Source organism: Melospiza melodia, chromosome 1 (genome assembly GCF_035770615.1).
Source record: "Melospiza melodia melodia isolate bMelMel2 chromosome 1, bMelMel2.pri, whole genome shotgun sequence".
NCBI classification, from domain to species: domain Eukaryota; kingdom Metazoa; phylum Chordata; class Aves; order Passeriformes; family Passerellidae; genus Melospiza; species Melospiza melodia.
In genome coordinates this window covers 44,738,498-44,758,759 of record NC_086194.1, presented here as the reverse complement: position 1 = coordinate 44,758,759, position 20,262 = coordinate 44,738,498, and the positions used below count along the sequence as shown (strand labels likewise).

The following is a 20,262-nucleotide window of genomic DNA, read 5'->3' as shown; positions in this document are numbered from 1 at the left end:
TGGAATCCTGTTCTTCTCCCAGCAGCATGTGCTTTCATAATTCCTCTTAGCTTTAGCCAATGCATTCACAAAGGAAAGAGACACTGCACTGTACCACTGCAATCCAGCACTTACAAAAGCTACTTAACTGACAGTAAGAGATAATGATGTTCTGGGTCTCTTTAAAATACAGACATCCATTCTAAACTCCTGAAACAAAGGCTGGCAGCAGATTCAGCAGCTGTTCAAGAGCAAGGCACTAACAACCAGCTGCTCAGAGACCTACAATTAAGCGTGGCAGTAGCACATGTGTATGTACCAGAAAAACCTGCTCTAGCTAAATCATGTTCAGAGCAGCAATGCAGCAAGTATATGGACTGAACCCTGGACCATTCAAATCTCAAAGGATTTTCCAGTTTCTGCTCTGCAACCCCATTAAAACTCCCTTGCCTAGATTAAAGCTAGATTAGCATTTGTTGCAAATTAGCATTTGTTGCAATCACTGGCATGATAATGGCATATATGGACACCACACTATGCAAACTGAATTTCAGTTTGCCCAGCAGCGTCCTCTTTTACTTAAACCTTAAGCGTGGACAAAAAGCAGCAGTCCAGATTAAAAATCAGCCTTTTGCCTTAAGCTGTCCATACAATAAAAAAACCTTTCTAAAGCAAAATTGTTGAAAATTCTATAAATTACTTACATCCAATATTTATTTTTCATTAAAATGTCAAGGTATCATTGACACAGTTTTTTCAGGATAATTTAGCAAGATATGTCTTTAAAATCAAGTTCAAATCTTTCAGATCAATAAAGAAATGCCTTACATTCCTCAAGTCAAACTTCCAGCACTGCCTTCTGATTACATTTATTTTCACTTGAAATAAGTATAATAGGCAGCACATACTTCAGTCCTCTTATTACACACACCAAAATACAATGGAGAGACTCAACTGGATATTTATGGTTATTTGAGTTAAAATCCACAGGGTGAAGAGTCAGCAAGAGAAAATAAGGCCAAATTTTGCTGGTGGATTACAAATGACACAAATCACTTTTTACCTGTAAGAGGTACTCAAGCTTGTAGGAGAATTTTTGCAAGTTGACACTGTCGTCTGTGATCGGTTCGCCTCCTTCTTTAAATTCTTTACTTAATTCAGTCACTGCATCTTTAAAACAAACAGCAAAATAGTTAACTAATGCAGAGAACATATAGCACTGAATCCATAAACAACTAAATAAATGCTTTCTTCACAGACACTCTGCATGTGGACTCATTTTCTTTTAGCTGAAATGTCTTAATGACAATATGGAGAAATGACTGATAAGCTTGCAATTTGAGACCACCCATAAGAAAACAAGAGTTCAAAGTGTTTCAATCAGTTGTATGGATTATTTCTTCTTTAAACACACCTAGCACTTCTGACACTTAGCAAAACCTGCTAACAGACAATTGCTAAATTACTACCTCAGCAGAGGGAAGAGAAATAACTTTTTGCTGTCTCATGTGCACATTAAGGTATTGCCACAGGACAAACAGAATTCTGATTCGAAAGGACAAAGCATGTAATCTGCTAAAGGGGATCAGTAACACGAGAACAGTCATTCAGTCAGCACATTTGTCTTCTCCATGCTTTATTCAGGAAGGTTCAGCTTGTGCTGGTTGCAAACACAAATGAAAAAATAATTTACATAAAAAATAAGCATACAGCAACTCCATTTCCCTGAAATGAACACCCATAGTGGGTAAGGAAATCTCAAGTCAAATATACTTTATTGTCCCCCTGGACACTCTAGCCCCAAAAGGATGTACTTCTCAGCATCAGAAATTACTGATTTTGAGCTTGCTTTCCCCTTGGTCTTATATTTATTTCAGGTGACTGAGTGAGCTTTAGCTCTCAGTCCCACTCCATAACCCTTTGGGAAATAAAATTTCCTCGTTAGTAGTGAGATAGATCTCCTTTTTTATGTTACAGGAAGGCGTAGATTTTCAGCTTTGGTGCATATACCTTTTATTTAATAATAAATTAAAAGGAAAAATATCAGAATCTTGGTAGAGGCAGCTGATGAGGACAGAAAGAAAGCAGAAAAACTGTTATGAATCCGATAACAATCCTGCCTGCAACAGAACTGTTTAAATGAAGTTGGCTACTTCTAGTGGAAGACAGGTTCCACTGCAGCAAGAACAGCAGGTGTAATTCTCCAGCACTCTTCCTCTGGGTCACCTTTCCCAGCTAGGTTTGGCCTCCTGGTATCAATGTAATCGATATAGGGTGACTCTATTTGGGGAATAATGTGCTCTGACTCCATGATTTTAGAAAGTTGAACAATGTTTTATTAAGTTATATTATATAACACTAATACTATACTAAATTACATACTAAAGAAATATTATATTACGAAGATGCTAAAAAAAACTTGCGACTGTCTGAGACACTCAAGACGCAGCTTTGACCCAATTGGCCAAAGAATCAAAACAACTTTCACTGGTGTCTAATTAGCAAATCACTTTAGGTAAACAATCTCTGTAACACATTTTACATTTGCAAAACAAGAGTAGTAAATAGAGACAAGAATCGTTTTCTTCTCTAAGTTTCTCACTGCCTTCCCCAGGAAGAATCCTGGGAGAGAAAATTCTGTGTCTCTCTGTTCAGAGGATGTGAATACTACATCCTGATTTTTTCCCTTACCATATTAGCATCAACTCCACACCAGCTTCCCAATAAGGAACGCTGAGTTTTAGGCCCTTTCTCTTTACTTCACATGAAGTCTTGTAGCAGCACAGCTTTACGCATGCTGATGAAGTACTATTTCACAATGCACACCTCACACATCCCTTTCTTTAAATTGTAAAACTTATTTTTTCTCTTACATGTTTAAATTTACAGAATTTAAGAACTCAGGGTCCTGCAGAAGGTACAGAATTTGTCTCACAAAAAAAAATCAGTCACACTGCACACTTTGAATTATGTCGCTACAATGCTCTAGGAAGAAGTTACACAATAGAAAGCACAACTCCTGCTCTGTGTTATCTAAACCCAGGCTGGATGCAGCCCAGCCTCCAGAAGGTATCTGTCAGCATGGCTCTCAGTGTACCTTGCAAGTCTCTGATAATCCGCTGCAGCTGGCTTTCGCCACTCGTGGCTGCCATCTTGGGAACAAAAGGAATTCCCCTCCTGGGCCGGTAACCTTTTCATCCATCTAGATAAAAACTGCAGAGTTCATATCCTTGAAGACCATTGGGTTGATGATGATTATTTTTCTCTGTGACACCTGCAATTGTAAAAGTCAAAAATAAAATGGAAGTCTTTATCAGCTCAAACAAGTAGAAAATAAATGCTTTGACATTTTAGATCCTGTTGAGTAATGAATTCCAAAGCCCACCCTTTTCCAGGAATCTCCTTAATGTTTTCTTCTAGTTTTCACTTTCCATTTCAGTTATTTCTTCAGTTATATCTTTCACAACAACCAAGCAAACCTCAGAGAGCAATTTTCTCTGGCTGGAGTTACAACACAGTTGGTAGTACAGCTCAGCTCTGGCTGGCATTTCACTCAATCTATCTTGTGACCCTGAGGAAGGTTCCAATGACATGTGATTTTCCCTCCCCAAACTCTCTGCCAGATCTTCCCTACGGGCTGTAGAGTAAAAAGGTAAGACAAATTTTCCGTTTCAGAAGGACTTTCAAGACACAGAGTAGGCACGAGCCAAGGAGTCAAAAGTGATACATGCTTGACTCTCTGACATTGGAGCATATTTTTAATGTGCAAGAACTATTAAAATATTTAGTACTGGAGTGTGATTTTAGCACAAGGAGCACCTCACACCTTACCTTCTCAGAACCCACTGTTCCCTACACATGTAAGATAACACCACTTTATTTTAAGCTCTGTTACAGCATCCCTGGCTGGATCAACATACCTTGCACCACCTTCTTTGCTTAGGATGAGTTATACTTGGCACTCACAGAAAATCTTTCTTAAGGTAAAATTAATTAAAAGCTTCAAACACTTTAATAAAACAACCATGCCTGGGGATGTAATCTTTCCAATGCTAATCTGGGAATAATCATTCAAAGAAAAAAGCCACATAGAAACTACATAGGGAACCTATACTAAGCATCCTATTCAAAGGTTGTTCAGAATTCTGTCTGCAGAGGTACAGCCAAAGTTTCAAGCAAAAACAACACCCAAAGTACTGAATCTTTAGAAAAATCGCTGTTACATATCAGTGCTTTTGTTATGATTCAAGCTGAAATACAATGAAGTTATGCTGTAATTAAAATTTTGCAAACTTTTGAATCTAATGTGATTAGGTCACATTATTATATCTCCTTTCTCTTTCCATTCTTTCACTCCCAAAAGAGCTACATTGGCATGGCTGAAGTAAGTGTCTGAATTAATCAAACAGATCATCCTTTCTACCCTATGTATTAAGGTATTGCTAGGAAGTGATCCCAATGTGATCCTGTATTCTTTTCTGTTTGAAACAAAGCAAACATTAACAAAGTCACAGAGACAGAAGAACATCAAGTATAAAGAGAAGGCTGAAACTAGACTTACTGCTGAGTTTCTCTGCATACCTGTGCTTTGTTACATGCTAGTTTCCATTTCCATGTTTTGATGTTAGTTGTTATGTTATGACACAAGTGTTACATGGACCATGCACTGCCTGGGGAAGGGCTTTTGCCTGCAAAATCCCCACCACAACCAATTGCTTCATGGACAGAAGACCAGAATAGCATAGACTATCTGACCTGTGGTGCCAAACACAGTTTTTTACCTTAAATCAATAACGTGACATATCCAAGATTCCTATCTCGATGCTACCCAGAGACCATACAAAGTACCACACTTCTTGGGACAGTTGGGGTACTACTGAAAAAAAGCAAGAGTAACAAACTCAGTGAGTCAATGTTTCCTTTTCTAAACACTCACAGTAATATCAGCCTGCCTGAACAGTTTGGCAACTGTTGCAGAAAGGAGCTGAAGTGAGAAGACTCTGCCGCGTGGGCAATGAAAAACAAAAAGTGCCTCCAAACCTTTTCCTCACACCAAGAGGGAAAAGAGCAAGGACCAACAAGGGGTCCTGCCTATGCTTCCCAAAGGACAGAATAAGCTCCCATTCAAGGCTCCAGAGACACAAAGGCTTTGGAAGAGGCATGCCAGCAAGCAGATCAACTGCAGACATCTACAGAGAGAGCAGGAAGTTGGAAATTGAGCCTTTATTTAGCAATAACCAGCAGGGAGTGGGACCCTGGGCATCCTATGGCAGCCAGGCACAGCATGGGACCTTGTCAAGTGCTAATTCCCGGCAGGGTGCACAGGCAGACATTCACTGGGAGAGGACTAAGGCTGTTCAGTTTCCCCAGCCCCATTAGCACTGCTTAAATCAGTGTGCACGCCCAGAAGTCACAAATAAATGATTACTGGGTGCACAACAGCTCAGTGGCACAGGGCAAGAGAAGGCTCTGTGCTCCCAGTGGATTGATCTTGTTGAGCCAAAGCAGCCAAAGATACACATCTTTATTCCTGCTTGGATCTCTAGGTAGAATGTGAGAACCCTGAAAAGAAACCACAACTCAGCTGGAGGCATGAAGCCGCACAGCCCACTCTGCCTACTCCCTGTCGCCTCTCAATACCTGGAGCAAGGTCTCACAGCTTCCCCCTTCCTTGCATCAGCTCCCACACATGACACATGCATTTATCCCCTTCTCTTCCCAGAGCTGAAGGGGATCTTTTGACCTGGACTATGGCATAGGGCAAATGTGCTGAAACTTCTACTTGTCTTCTCCTCTACAAAATGGGGAGAAAGACTCTTCTCCCCTCCATGGTCCTTCCAAAGGTATTCTTAGAAAGCAGAGCTCATCCCACAGAAAGGTGCATAGCTCTCAATTCCTATGGCAAAGAAAGTTGAAAATGTATCTTAACTGGTTTCCCAAGGCTTCAAAATAGGAAGAGCTTCTGTAAACACCTGATCTAGTCCCTCCTGATCACAGAACATTTTGCCCAGAATTCTTTAATTCCTCCAGAATTCTCTGTTCCTCCAGCATTTCCTATCCTACTATGCACACCTATAAATATTTGCTTTGTGAAAACAGCATGATACATTCCTCAGGCATGAGTGACCTGCTGTGGGTCGGGAGCTTTTTAGATGATGCATTGTTAACCTCTTATATAACAGCACTGGACTAAGGCAGATGGCATTAACTTGCCCAGAACTGCTGAGCTGCAATGACACCAGCACAGCTACACCTGGACCTGGCACAGAGGAGGCAAGACAGGGCATGCCACCAGTCCCTCCTCGCACTCCTGGGCCGTGCCTGCTGATGTCTGAAGGTGGTTCCTGCCTTCCCTGCTGGCATAAGTGCTAGTGTGGGGGTGGCAATCTTCTTTACAGAGGAGGATATCCTGGAGATTAAAGAAAGAAGCAGAAAGGAAATAGCCCACATACAAGAAAAGGAAAGATTTACCCGAAGGGGAGTGAGACACATATAAAACAGGCAACAAAGTACAATGACTATAATTAAACTGGTTAATGAAGTAGCTACAATGACCTATATTAAATCTGATTCTATAAAATTTATCTATCTTCATTTTTTTACATCATGTATGCATCTCCAACATCTAGCTTTTTATTTTTTTATCAATTGGTCAGTTTTAGGCAACTTTGACAGAAGGCAGCCATCTTCAAAATATAACATCTTCAAAATATAACATCTTCAAAATATAACATCTTCAAAATACTACTTCTCCATGTGCAATGAAAACAGGAAGCAGGGAGGATGTCCATGAGCAAAGTGTTTCTGCATTGTTAAAAATGCTACAGTGGGATCTCCGTTATAGCCTGATACCAGAGAATCCATTCCCCACCCAAATGTGTTTTCAGTGTGCAGTAAGAGCAGAACTCACACTGCAGACTTGGTGTAATTCAGGTAAACAGTAAATCAGATTTGCAAAAAACATTCATTGGAAACCAAGATCCACTACTTTCTACTGCTTACAGAAATATCTCTTTTTAATATGATTACTCTGATCTAGTTGTTCCAAACAAGGGCACTTCATCACATGGCCCCAGATGGTATCACAAGACCTTTAATTATTTGGTGCCCACAATCCTACACTGTTTCTAACATTCTATATGAAACAAAACAGGCAAGGGAATATACTGAGAAAAATCCTATGTTTGTAAGTCATAACTTTAACTGCATTATTTCTTTGTGTAGGTTGAACATGATAAGTTCTATAAAAGCAGATACTGACTGATAACTGCGAGTCACACAATTGTAAAAACCTCCAAACAGCCTACCTGGTCATCCAGCTGGCAAAAAGACACACTGACAAAAGACACTGAATGCAAAACTCACGGCAAAGATGAAGGAAGAACTGGGGGGAAAAAGTCCCTAACTCTCAGAACTGCAACAGCATTGATTCAGTCAAATAATTTCATTCCAGCAATTGTCTGAAAAAACTACTTTGTACTTTGTTATAGCAGCAAACATAGAGCCTCAGTGAAATTCACGGTAGCTGTGCTGCAGCTTTTCTTATTTTGTACCATGCAGGCACATAGAGCCACATATCCATAAAGCTGGAGAGCTATTTGCTGAAAGTAAGGATCTGAGGTATAAAAGAGACAGCATGATTCTTCTGTCACGCACACATGTGCTTTTTATAGGGCAACTCAACCCTTTGTGCTCTAACATTGCATACAAAGATATGTAACTGATAGAAACACACACTGGACTATATTAAATAGGAGGATTAAAAGCAAAAGGCAGGCACAGCCTGAAAGACAGCTAGGGTTTCCATTCTGAGAAGTGAAATTTTCTTTCCAAATTAATCATCCCCCTTCATTTTCTACACCAACAAAACTTCACATTTCAGTGACAAAAACATGGTTTGGGAATATAAACAATTAGCAATAAAAGACATCTTGCACGTGTCCAGAAAAACAAATTCTCAGAGGATCATAACATAGCGGAAGAGAGTACTAGATGAAAAGCATAAAAACATTCACATTTCACAAATGCTTGGCAGAAAAGGAGCATTTTCATAGTTAAGGACTCCTTACAGTAAAGCCTTTTTGTGGGAAGGCTCTGGTGCTCTAGGAATATTTGCATTTTACAGCATAAGAACACTAACTAATGACATTCATAAAATACAGGTTGTACCCCACACCTGACAGAAGAGACTGATACAAAAGAATCCATAAAGTTTTAAAAGGTTTTCTTGTGCAATCCTCTCTATTCTATGGACAACTGACCTACATTCCATCCCTATTCCTTGTATTTGCAACCTCTTCTCAGAAAGAGATCAAAACTAGGCAACAGACAAGAGTATACAGTGGCACGATAAGAACTCCATGAGACTGAGTTAATTTTTAACCTTGAGTGGACAAAGCTGGCACCCTAACAATTTTTTTAATGCTGCACCTATCAAATTGGATCTCCACTCTAACACCTGGCTTGAAACCTTCTAAAACCTTACATTGCACTCTGCCAAGGAGGACAGATGCATCAGACTAGGGACACAGATTCCTGACCTGGAGAAAATTGTTTTTTCTCTGATATTCCTTCACATCAATAACTGAACAACAACACCATGAACAACATGAACTCAAATGACCACTTTCTGCAAACAACACCACAGGGATGACCTAGTACATATCTCACAAAGACAACCTTGTCTCAGCTTTATCTCATGATGACAGAACTTCCCTGTTTGAGGAAGCAGTCAGTTTACAAAGTGAAGAGCTCTCTTCTGATAACAGGAATTTTACAAGTATTGCTTTTAAAAATTGCCTGCCCTTTTCCCTTAGGACACATGGGGCCACTCTGTGTCCCACGTCAGGAAAGCTAAACCTTGCTTACTATCATCTGTCAATTAACCCAACCATAACTCTCCCAGAGACTTGCTTCTCCACACTGCTCCCATCCTATTTCACTCCCCCTGGGAGAAGGTACCCCTCCTGTCTCAATGCCTGTATGGTGAGCTGAAAATACAGAATTCATTCTAAAGTGAAAAGGCTTTTTTCCCCCTTCATGCTCTCATTCTCCCAAACAATTCTCCCCGTGTCCCTCCCTGCCACAAAATCTGCTCTTTCTCTCTACAACTCATACAACTATTTAAATGCCTTACACATTCTTCAGGCCAGGCACATGACACTCAGGAGGAGCTACTCTGAGGAGCACCACGAAGACACCTCCAGAAACAGAAACACCAGGGGACTTCCAGCTGCAGAGGAGCATTTGGTGATTCATGGCACTCAACTCGCTCATTGTACAAGCTTGGAGATGTCAAAATCTCTTTCAGGTCTCCAAAATTGGTCTCTGAGCCTTGTTAACTTCCTCAGCAAGCTTGGCCTGACTCAAGTATCTCAGCCCCGTCTGAGACTTCGGGATTGTTAAAACCAACAACAATTAAATGCTGGATTTTAACGGGACCCTTCCTCAGCAGCACTTTTTACCTCCGTATCTACCGTTGCACACTGTCCCTCCAAGCTGAGGTTTCAGAAGTACTTGAAAAGGCTTCCTCCAGCTAATGGTTTTGGCAAGTCTGGCAGATAGGTGTGGGCCTTGCCCACTTGTAGCACCTCATGTGTCCTCCCTCCAGCCAGCAGCTCCCCAGAATAACTCCTGGCCAATATGCAGTTCCCAGTGAAATACCAACTTGCAACACTGAAAATTACAGGTTTTGACCACACATGTAGACCAAATAGAGGGTGAGGCAAGCAAAAACCAGGCTGAGACAACCCAAACTGACAGGCCACTGAGTGAGTCATGCTGCCCAGAGTCAACAGAAAGAATTCTTGTTTTCCTTCCTCTGTAGCAGGAAGAATGGAGTATTTCCTCTCTCCCTCTTTTCTTGTGTTTTCCAGTGAGGGTCACCATTTCTGGGGGAAAGGGGAAATGTCAGAGTTAAAAATTCCAAAGATTTAGAAGCATTTGGAGGAGATGCCTGTACGAGACTGTCATGCTGGGTGGCTGGGAGGAGACAGGCTCACAGATGACGCAGGTTTGGCATGAGCCCAGTTATTTGGGATATCCTGATCCAACCAGCTCACCTTCGAAACCTAAACTGCCTTGTAGCAGTAGCAGGACCTTTCCTGTCCTCATCCTTCTTCCCAGCAGGACTCATTCAGGGGTTCACTGCTTGTAAATACCTGCTAAGGTCACTATCCCACCAATCTACACAGAATACCAACATGGGCAAAAGTATTAAACCAAAGGAAGGGCATACAAGTCAAGGTCCTGTGCTTACACTGAGATCCAGGCACTTTGCATAAAAAGTTCTGCTCTTTCTATCAGTGTTACAAACTGTAAAACCTTCTTCAGAATATATTTGGGCAAAGGATTTTAAATTATTACTATTAGAGAAATTTTGGACACAAACAGCTACCCCTTCACGAACAAAATGAAATTACTACATCAAAATATGAACTAGACTAGATACAAGCTGCTAAAGTGTCCTTGCATTGGCAAAACTGAACTAATAAATACACAGTAATACAAATAAATATATTAAAGTGATCATGTGTAACAATAAAAACACTTAGGGTTCTTACAGTTCCCTTAAGTTTAATAATCTCAAAAACACGTAAAGAATAGTAGAAGAGTTTGACGTTTATCTGACAAATAAACAATTGTTAATTTTTAAATGCAATCAACTAAGAAAAACAAATAACAATCTGGGTTAAAAAAAATTCAGTATTACTTTTCCTTGAGTCCACTGCATAATTTCTGCAATTTCACAGACTACATCTTGACTAGTTTTATCTCCCTAGTTGTTTCTTTAGCTCTCCATCATGCACCAAACAAGAGGAACCCAGCCTCCAGGATGTTAGGACAAATTCCTATTCCTTTTACGTAACCCTCTAGCAGTGGAAAGAGGGACTGCAAACATAATACACTCTTTCACTGTTATCAAATGGTGTACATAAGAGACTCCTTTATACATGAAAATCAGGCTCCATAACTAACAGGTTCTTGTGAAGTAGTAGTGAAACCAGGTTTATAACAAATGCTGTCAGATATATATACTACAGATAATACATATGTATACTACAACAAGCAGAGCAAAATTGACTATTAGTTGTTGTTTTGCACCACAGTATCTTAAGATACAACTTTTTAACTGCAGCACAGTCTCCTAAATGTGAATGTTGGGAAATGCTATTTGGAAACCCTAGAACATTTTTTAAATTCAAGCACTCCCACGAGGACCATTGGAAGACTCCAAGAAACTGCCTTGCACACCATAAAATCTGGAAAACATAAAACACACTACTGCATGGCAGTAAGAGAGAACATGTTGCCATGCTACTGACCAGAAAGAGAACATGTTTTACCCTGTAAGTTTCACCCTGGCTTGCCTTCATGAGCATTCAAAGTCAGAGCTGGATAAAATCATCCACTTTCACTCTTCAGCATTAAAGAAACAAAGGCCTGGTACTTCTCCCTCTGTTCAACTTCAAATTTAAAACTTCAAGCTTGGTTTCAAGTGACAGGCAAAACCAGGAGAGTGAAGTCTACAGCTGACCAACTCTGTGTGCCAAACCAACCTTGCAAAAATCAGCGGCAGGCTGGATGCAGTGACCCGGAGAGAAAGGGGGCCCAGTGCTGGGGCAGCTGCAGCACCGGGGGATTCACCAGCTTCCAGAACACGGCACAGCCCCTCCACAGCCCGACTCACCACCGCAGCACCCCTGCCCGAGAGGAATCCCGTGTCCAGAGGCAGCAGACAACCATTTCACTAAAACCTTGGGTTTTTTCCTTCTCCTTGCTCACTCTGGATTACCAGGATCAACATAAGCCGGAGGAGGAGGGCCGGCTGCAAACCCGGCATCTGCTCTGGAGACAGCCCCAGCCTCCCCGTGTGCCAGCAAAACCCTCTCCCTATCCATCCGCCGCAGATTTGCCGACACAAGGGCGAAGTGGGATTAGGGCCGCGGCAAATATTTGCCTGTCAGCACTTTACAGCGGGGTGAGGGCACGGACGCGGGCGGGTGTTTGGTTTCCAGCAGGGTGACTCCGCTCTCCCTGCAGCTGCAGGAGGGCAGAAAACAGAGGGCAGTGCTGATGTCGGCCTAAAGTCAGCGCTCTCAGCGGGACACGATGACACTTCAGGGGACTGGGTCTAGGTGGTGGCCCTGAGGGACGGGGACCCTCCGTTCCCGGGGGTTCCCAGGCGATGCCAGCTAGCATCCAGCCCACCTCGGGCTGATGCGCCCCCGCCATGCCCGCGCTCCCTCCGCCGCTGAGCCGACCCGGGCACCCCCTAAAGCGCCCGGCAACTCTCGCCCCGCCAGGGCTCCTCCCCTCGAAGCCGAGCTCGGCGAAGCAACAAGTGGAAGCCGCCGAAGTCACTTCCCCCTCTCCCCGTCAGCTCCCTCCGCCCGCCGCCGCCTCCCCGCCCCCGGCCCCGCCGCGCTCCCTCGGGGGTGCGCGGGAAGGGTCGCTCGGTACCTGCGTGGCCGCCGCCGCCATGTCGCGCACAGGCGGCCCGGGGTGAGGCTCCGGCCCTCCCCGCCCGACTACAACTCCCGTGAGGCCGCGGAGGGGCCGCCCCACAGCCTGGGAGGTGTCTGGCTGCGGCGCCGGGAGGTGGCGGAGACCGAGCGCCGCGGGGAGAGCTGAGGGGTTTGGAGCGGCTTTGCGGGAGAAATCGTCGCTTTCGGCTACAGCTGCAGCTTTGGGGTGGTTTCCTTTCGGGGAGGCTGGTGTTTCTGGTGGCCTCACGCAAGGTCGCTCTTAACAGAATCACAGAGTTCTTAGGGTTGAGTTGGACTCTGGAGACTTCTGGTCCAACCCCCTACCAAGGCAGAGTCACCTCCAGCAGGTGACACAGGAGCGCGGCCAGGTGGGTTTGGAATGTCTCCAGAGGGGGAGACTCCATGGCCTCCCTGGGCAGCCTGTTCAGTGCTCTGCCACCCTCACTGTAAAATTCTTCCTCACGCTGAGGTGAGACGTCCCTGTGTTTTGACTTATTGGCCATTGCTCCTTGGCCTGTTGCTGGGCACCACTGAAAAAAACCCCACCCTTAATAAATTTTTGTTTTTTGTTTTGGTACATTTTAATATAGTACTGACTTGCTTTTACAACTATTCTGGGTTACATACAGATACAGAATAGTATCTGGGTTTTTTTTTTTGGTGGGTTTTTTTTTTCCTCATTTGCACATCAGTTCATCAAGCTCTTTGCACGGACAACTTGAGGCAAATGTGAAAGTCAGGCATGATAAATCTGGTATGCAGCAGATTTCGCCTCTCTGCTCTTGCCAGTTGATGAAAGGAAAATTCTCATCCCTGAACTGAAGGGATGAGAGAACATAGTCTCAAGCTGTGCCAGGGGAGGTTTAGGTTGGACATTAGGTGGAATTTCTTCACATAAGGGGTGATTAGACATTGGAGTGAGCTGCCCCAGGAGGTGGAGGAGTCACCATCCCTGGAGGTATTAAAGGAAAGACTGAACATGGCACTCAGTGCCATGGTCTGGTTGACAGGGTGGTGTTTGTTTGTTATGGGTTGGACTCAATCTCAGAGGTCTTACCCAACCTAATTGATTCTGTGACTCTGTGAAAGACGTAGGGCGAGATTACTATGTCCACATAAAATCAGAGACTGGCCAAAAGAGGGTGTGAAACTGGAACAAGAGGTTGCTTCCTGAGACAGGGTGTGGGGACTACAGGGACACAGGGTTTCTAACACTCCAAGCTCCAGGCTCCTATGAGCAGGCTATTTCCTCCTTTCAGATTTTATCCCTCCCACAATGCATGGGATTCTCTGAAAGGACATTTCTTTTCCAGTGCCTGAAATAGGCTACTCTTGTTTTCCACTTGAAGAGCAAACTTGAAAAACTTCCTTTGCTTTTTTCCCCACATTGCTTTGGTAAATAAAAGATTTTAAATTAAACTCGTGAGCAAGCAGTTTGTCATCAGTTCTTGCCGCAATGCTTGTGACTTTCTTAGCGTCATAAACATCATCTTAAGCTGAAGATCAAAGCATCGAATTTTCAAGAGTCTTGAGGAAATGTGTGTAGTGTGTGGTCACTGACATGTCATCATCATCCGTCACACATAAGAATGACTAAGTGACCTTAGGTTTTGGTGATTAATCTTCATCTAGTGTATGTTTTTTGAATAGCTCAAAAGCATTTTAGTGCCCTCAGAAATGCAGGTTGTATGCCTTTGGGATGCAGTGGGATGTCTTACACTGTTTGGAAGCAGCCTTCAGGCTTACTTTTCTTGGCACGCTTTGCTGAATCATGCAGCAGTGCCAGGAGCATCTGCTGAAAATGAATGTTTGTTTTCCATTGATCTCTAGGCAACTGGGTGTCTTCCAAAAGTAATCTCAGGGTCATCAGACACAAATAATGGTAAATAAAACCCCATATAATTTCACTGCAATGGATTTTATTTTACAAATTTTCAAAAAGTCTGTGTGGAATTCTACTTTTCATTTGAAAATAATCAATTAGAATGGATTGTTCCTCTTTTTAATTATGTAGTAACAAGCTACTTTCAGAAATATTTAATTATTGAAGTATTGCCTGTTTATGTATTCATCAAGTTCTTGAGACAAAAACATGCTGTTTCCAACTAGATCCATAGCTGACCAACACTTCCTTAGAATTTTCCATATTTCATGGCAATAGAAGATGTTGGAAATCTTTCCTTTTTGGAAGCTGCACTAGAAAAAACCCGCATTGTCTGCTCAACGTGTGTTGCTTTCCTGTATGTTTGCTCTCATAACATTTATTGATTAACTTCTTCATAAACCATGATGGGCTAGATGGGAATTATTTTCAGTTTTACTAGCCAGGAAAGGCAATGTCAGTCATGTCCCCAAAAGGAAAGCCTTTGCTGGGAAAAGTTTTTTCACTGGGTGATAGAGAGAGCCAACTCAATCAACTAAAACAACTAAATTGCTGCTTAGTGGTCTCCTGTGCACCACAGATGAGAGTTTTATCATGGTCTCTGAGTATGTGTCCATAGAATGTGTTCCTTCCATCTGTCTGACATTATTGTTATATGTGCTACATGTTTTCTTTAAGTTTTTTGCAAGAGTTAATTGATGTTATATAATGACGGAAGGGCTTTGCTTCCACTAGCACTTGAGGTATTTTATGAGAGTAGTTAACTCCCAGTTCCCCTGGTCACCCTCAATGGATTAACATACCATTGTAGCTAGACTGAACAACAGGCTGCTGTTCATCATCAGAAACCTTCTGTGACTGTGGGGAGAAAGCTTTGGAAGCACTTTTTACATTTGTTTGCATTCTGTTTTGAATAGGTGGACAAATAATTGTCAGTAGGTATAAAGCTGGGAGCAGGCAACATAAAAAGAACCAGCAAAGCTCTGGAAAGCATCTAGAAGCAAATATGGCATTTAGACATTTTAGGCTGAGGACCTTGGAGGAATATTCTGCTAAATATCAGGTCAGCTTCTGAGACTGACTTTCACCAGAGCACATCAGATTTAGGAGTTAATCAGAAATGCTTGCATTTCACTCCTGTGGACAAAGTAGGTACCAAGAATTTTATCTAGTTTGGTGCTGGTTCAACTGCACCAGCAACAATGTGGGAGTGCCAAGACATCGACTCGACAGTGCAGTTTAAATGAAACAGAGTCTTTTATATACATCTATATGGATGGCACAGAGATAAAGAGCTTTTTTCCTTTTTTTTTTTTTTTTTATTTTCCTTTTTTTTTGTTCCCTTTTTTTTTTTTCTTCTCTTTGTTGGAAGAAAGCAGCATTGTTTAGAGGAATGAAACAAACTCAAATGTGTTTTGGTTTTGTTACCTGAGCAGTTCCTGAGTATGGAGAGAGTACTCCACTCCTCACGCTTTTCTTTGTCCTTCTCAGTATTTTGTTTCTGTGGATGAGCAAGGGCATTTTCAGCTGCAGAGTAACCATAAGGAGAAGATAAAGTAGAATTTTACTTATGGTTGCAATAAACTCAATATTTCAAAACATTGAGAATATGAAAGTTTCCTGACTCTCAGTGAAAACACTTGTGGCAGTAAAGAAGTACAGGCTGGGCTTTGCCAAAATTGCACACATTTGTGCATCTGATTCTTGCTCTGATTGTGATCAGAAGCAAAATTTTCATTGATTTTAGTGGAAACAGGGTGTTTCCTTAAAGATGGGGTTAGAGGTCAGCTTTGCCAGAAAAGATCTTGGATTTCGAGTGGACAGAAATAGAACACAACACAGGCATGTGGCCTTGCAGCAGTGAGGACTAACTGTTTATGGGCCTGTGCTGCCATCAGGCTGAGGGAAGCCTTTTTTCCACTGTGCCTGACATTCTCGTGGCCACTGACAATGTCTCAGTACTGCAGGTCTCATGGTCTGCAGTAGAGTATCTAGTTTTGGGGCCGAAAATGCAAGAAAGGGACATTGACCGACTGAAGCCAGTCCTGTGTAGGATCACCAAGATGGACAGGGAGTTGGAGCACATGATGTATGAGGACGCTAAATTGGCTGGGATATATTTAGCCTCAGGAAAAAATGAGGTTTAGGGGAGATCTGATGGCTCTTTTCCATTCTCTAATGTGAAGACACAGAGAAGGCAAGGAAAAAGCAACATCACCAGGTTGCAGCAAAAGAAATTTTGTTTGTATGGAAGCAAAAACATCCACCATAAGAGTCATTAAGCATTGCAACAAGGGCTCAGAGGACTTGGAGTCCCTGTCCTTGCAGATTATCAGTCTGACCAGATAAAGCCCTGAGTGACCTTGTCTGATCAGGCAGATAAAACTTATGTGAGCAGCACAGAGCACTGGATCACCTCCAGAAGTCTCTTCTGTGCTAAGTTAACCTATGGCAATTTACAATTACTTCTTCAATTGAAAATACCTTAATAGGTGGTTATCAGAGGCTGAGAATAATAGTCACAGGGTAGAATTCCATTGGATTTCTGAATGTTTATTAGTACTAATTCATTATATCAGGAGGCAACATATCTACATTCTGAGTTACTTTGTTATGTCAGCAATACAGTTGGGTAATATCAAGAATTCTTTTTACATACTCAGATACACTGTAATATATATTAAAAAATTACAAAATATGCTGAAGTTACAAGCAGATTTAAATAATTTGCTAAAAACTGGGCAGAGCAGGATCAGTTCAGATTTTGTCCTTCTATTATAATTCTCAACTTTGTTTTAGACAGATGTAAAATATATGAAAAGTAAATATCTCACATTCATGTGGCTCCAGGACAATGAGTTGAACGACAGCTTGTTGAAATTATGTAGGTGCATGAGACCTTCTTGGTACTCATGGTCACAGTATTTTCCTCATGTGGAGATTTGCTGGTACCAATGACGTGGTCCTGGCTTACCAGAATAGAAGAAATTGGACTAATTTTTCCTTCAATAATTTATCTCTTCAATAATTGATGGTATTCAGTCCCCAGCCCAAAGTCTCTTGAAGCCACATTCATTTCAAATGAAATTCAAATTAATTTTTTGTCAGGAAGCAATAGCCAAATGCTGGTCTCCACCACAGCCAGAAAAAATGACAACTTCTATCTTTCCATGGTTTGTCTGAACACAAGTGCATTGGAACCCTGTAGAATTAATGAGTCCCCTTTTTAATTTTTTACATTGTACGCAGTTACTGTAGTAAGTGAGATACCAGGAGTGATCTGTTCAGAAAGGTGCATCTGATGATCAGGGACATGATACAAACACTTTGTTCTGGCAACTAAACCAAAGCACAAACTAGAAACTATGGACAAGCCCTAGGAAGACTGTATTGGTCTATGTCATATATATTCACCTCATTCTTATGCTTTTCCTTAGGTATTCTTGCTTCTGGGTATAATCAGAAATAGGATATTGTATTATGGGCCTATCTGAGTTTCTCCTTTTTGTAAACTACACAGCAGCTGTGAAGAATCTGTTGTCTGCTCCAGATAATCTTTAGAGGTCAAATGAAATAGTGTAGAAACAGCATAGACATTTTACGACAGATGCCTGAAAAGCCAAATTTTGGCTTAGAACCACTGCTAAACCATTGCTTGGTGCCACTGCAAAACTACTTTGGCTTTCTATATAAATGCTGGGAAATTAAATATTTTTCTTTGCAGGGACTTTGTCATTCAGCTACACTGGAGTATGTACTATATGTTACACTGCCTGGGGTTAAAAATATCTATTGAGCTAGAATGAAGGGTATCAGTTTATCTTAAAGAAAACCCCAAAAATCAATTTTACAAATAAAGCAAACCATTTTTATCCTGCTATTTAAAAAGCCATTTGTTCTTGCACTATAACCTTTTTATAAGTTCAAGTGTTCTCAGCACCATGGGAAAGGGAGAAAAGGAGGTAAAGAGCAATTAGAGGCAAATATGCTCCTGCTCTGCTCAGAAGATGAGCTGTTGATTTGCTGCAATCATCTGAAACCATATTCAAAGACTGGAAGAATCCTGTGGCAAAGAGCAGTAACAGAAGGAAAACTGATATCCTAGTGAAGTATCTGCTCAGCATCTGTGTTCCTTCAAGGGCTCTCCTAAAGTTATCAATTTCAGACCCAAAAGACTACTTTTACACAAAGCTAGTTTTATATATATGTATCTATCAAAAGATAAAATAACATTTGCCCTGAGAACTTCAGAAACTAAGGTCTTGCAGCTATTGTCAGAACAGTTAATTCAGAGACATTTCTCCCCACAAAATAAAAAGACCAATGAGTAAAATTATAAACATCGAAAGGCATTAAAATTTACAAAAAATACCTATGTGTCTAATGCTACATACAATCCAAGTATTTTAAGTCAGGTAAGAAAGAGATATTCAACAGCTTTTATGTTAAAACCCATGTTTTAATGCCCAAGGGAAAAAACAATTGCTTTCTTTTCAAAAGAGAGTATAAGTGAGAGAAAACCCATCTCACTGTTCAAAAAATTGTGAACTTAAGATTTTCAGACAATTTAAGTAATATGTAAAGTAATTTCTTGGCATTCTCATCTCTTCATCCCACTGCAAATACATTTTGTTATTTTCCATACACAGCATGTTTGCAAAGAATAAATTTGTGTGTCTTTTCAGGGAAGTGCCTCTAAGAGTTAGAGGCTATCGATAGCATGCAAAATCTGAAAGTTCATTCAGGATTAGTCCTAATAGTTAGGTCTTGCTTCAATAGAGGGATGTCCCTTCATGCTGGAATTTGCCTTCTTGGCAGATCCTGAGGCTGGAGGCTTGACCATTGCTGCAGTGTAAACACAGACTGCATAACCGTGCCAAATGCCTCTTGAACTTGACTCCAACAAATACATAGAGCACAGGGTTGAGGCAGCAGTGGGAGAAAGCAATTTGACGGCTGATGTGAAAGGCAAGGTTGGAGTCTTTCACATACTGACAGGTAGGTGGTGGAAAAGTAGTCAGGAAGCTGAGGATGTTGTAGGGTGCCCAGCACAGGAAAAAAGCCACCACAATAATGAGGATGAGTCTCACAGTTCTGTGCTTTCTGCGAGATCTTGCTCTAAGCAGGATTATGAGTATCTTGAAGTAGGAGAATACAATGACTCCAAAGGAAAACAGGAAGAGTACATTTCTCATGTAAATGTCCACCTTTTTCCAATTCCCATTGGCATAATCACAGTACCTGTGCTGTTCCAAGTCTTCTTGCACTGTGGTGTGAATCACCTCAGGAACCACAATTAAGATGCTAACAGTCCAAACAGCCAAGGACACGAGAGCACCACAGCACCACGTCTGGGATCTCAGAGTTGAAAGTGGGTTCACCACAAACAAGTATCTCAAGATAGTCATGAGAGTCAAAAAGAAAACACCGCTGTAGTAGCCAATGGAGAAAATAGCATTTGATGCTTTGCAAAGGAACTCACCAAAAATCCATCCAAAGGACTGGTCCACTACCCAAAAAGGCAGCATGCAGGAGAAGACTAAATCAGAGATACAGAGATTCATGATGAAGATGTTTGTTAAAGATGTAAGGTTTTCATATTTCAGTAGGATCCATAACACCAAAACGTTTCCTAGCAGACTGAGGAAAAATACCAGAATGTAGAGGACAGCAGTGAGATAGATGTTAAATATGAAATAGTCACCCATTTCACAGACGTTGGTTTCATAAAGGTATTCATATGAGGAATTATCATCTAAATAAAATCCTTCGTCCATTTTTCTATTCAAATCTTGTGCTGTTCTCCAGCAGCTACTTCAAAGGACTGCAGCGATCAAATCTTTTGTGAAAATCAACTCAATAACTAAAATCCCACTGTGGAGGCTTCTGTTTTAAGACAGAAAAAGCAGCAGT

The 20,262-nt window shown here is 41.6% G+C and overlaps 2 protein-coding genes across 7 annotated transcripts in view; both read right to left on the bottom strand.

The window, feature by feature from the left end:
- Nucleotides 1-12,520, bottom strand: part of FYCO1 (FYVE and coiled-coil domain autophagy adaptor 1) — a 45,950-nt gene extending 33,430 nt beyond the window's left edge. For 2 of the 6 annotated variants that reach the window (XM_063156097.1, XM_063156146.1), the window contains exons 1-3: nucleotides 3,365-3,511; nucleotides 3,077-3,253; nucleotides 1,043-1,149 (exon numbers count right to left, since the gene is read on the bottom strand). In XM_063156097.1, the coding sequence (XP_063012167.1) occupies nucleotides 1,043-1,149; nucleotides 3,077-3,131 (162 nt within the window). In that variant the 5' untranslated portion in view covers nucleotides 3,132-3,253; nucleotides 3,365-3,511. Of the gene's footprint in view, nucleotides 1-1,042; nucleotides 1,150-3,076; nucleotides 3,254-3,364; nucleotides 3,512-11,324; nucleotides 11,347-11,537; nucleotides 11,870-12,441 lie in introns of those variants that run through there. The other 4 variants (XM_063156106.1, XM_063156126.1, XM_063156117.1 and 1 more) reach the window with 4 other exon arrangements.
- A 4,418-nt stretch (nucleotides 12,521-16,938) lies between these two features.
- On the bottom strand, nucleotides 16,939-20,126 carry XCR1 (X-C motif chemokine receptor 1). Its single transcript, XM_063176936.1, has one exon. It carries the CDS (start codon nucleotides 20,124-20,126, stop codon nucleotides 19,122-19,124), a length of 1,005 nt encoding a protein of 334 aa, XP_063033006.1. The 3' UTR covers nucleotides 16,939-19,121.
- Nucleotides 20,127-20,262: the final 136 nt, after the last annotated feature.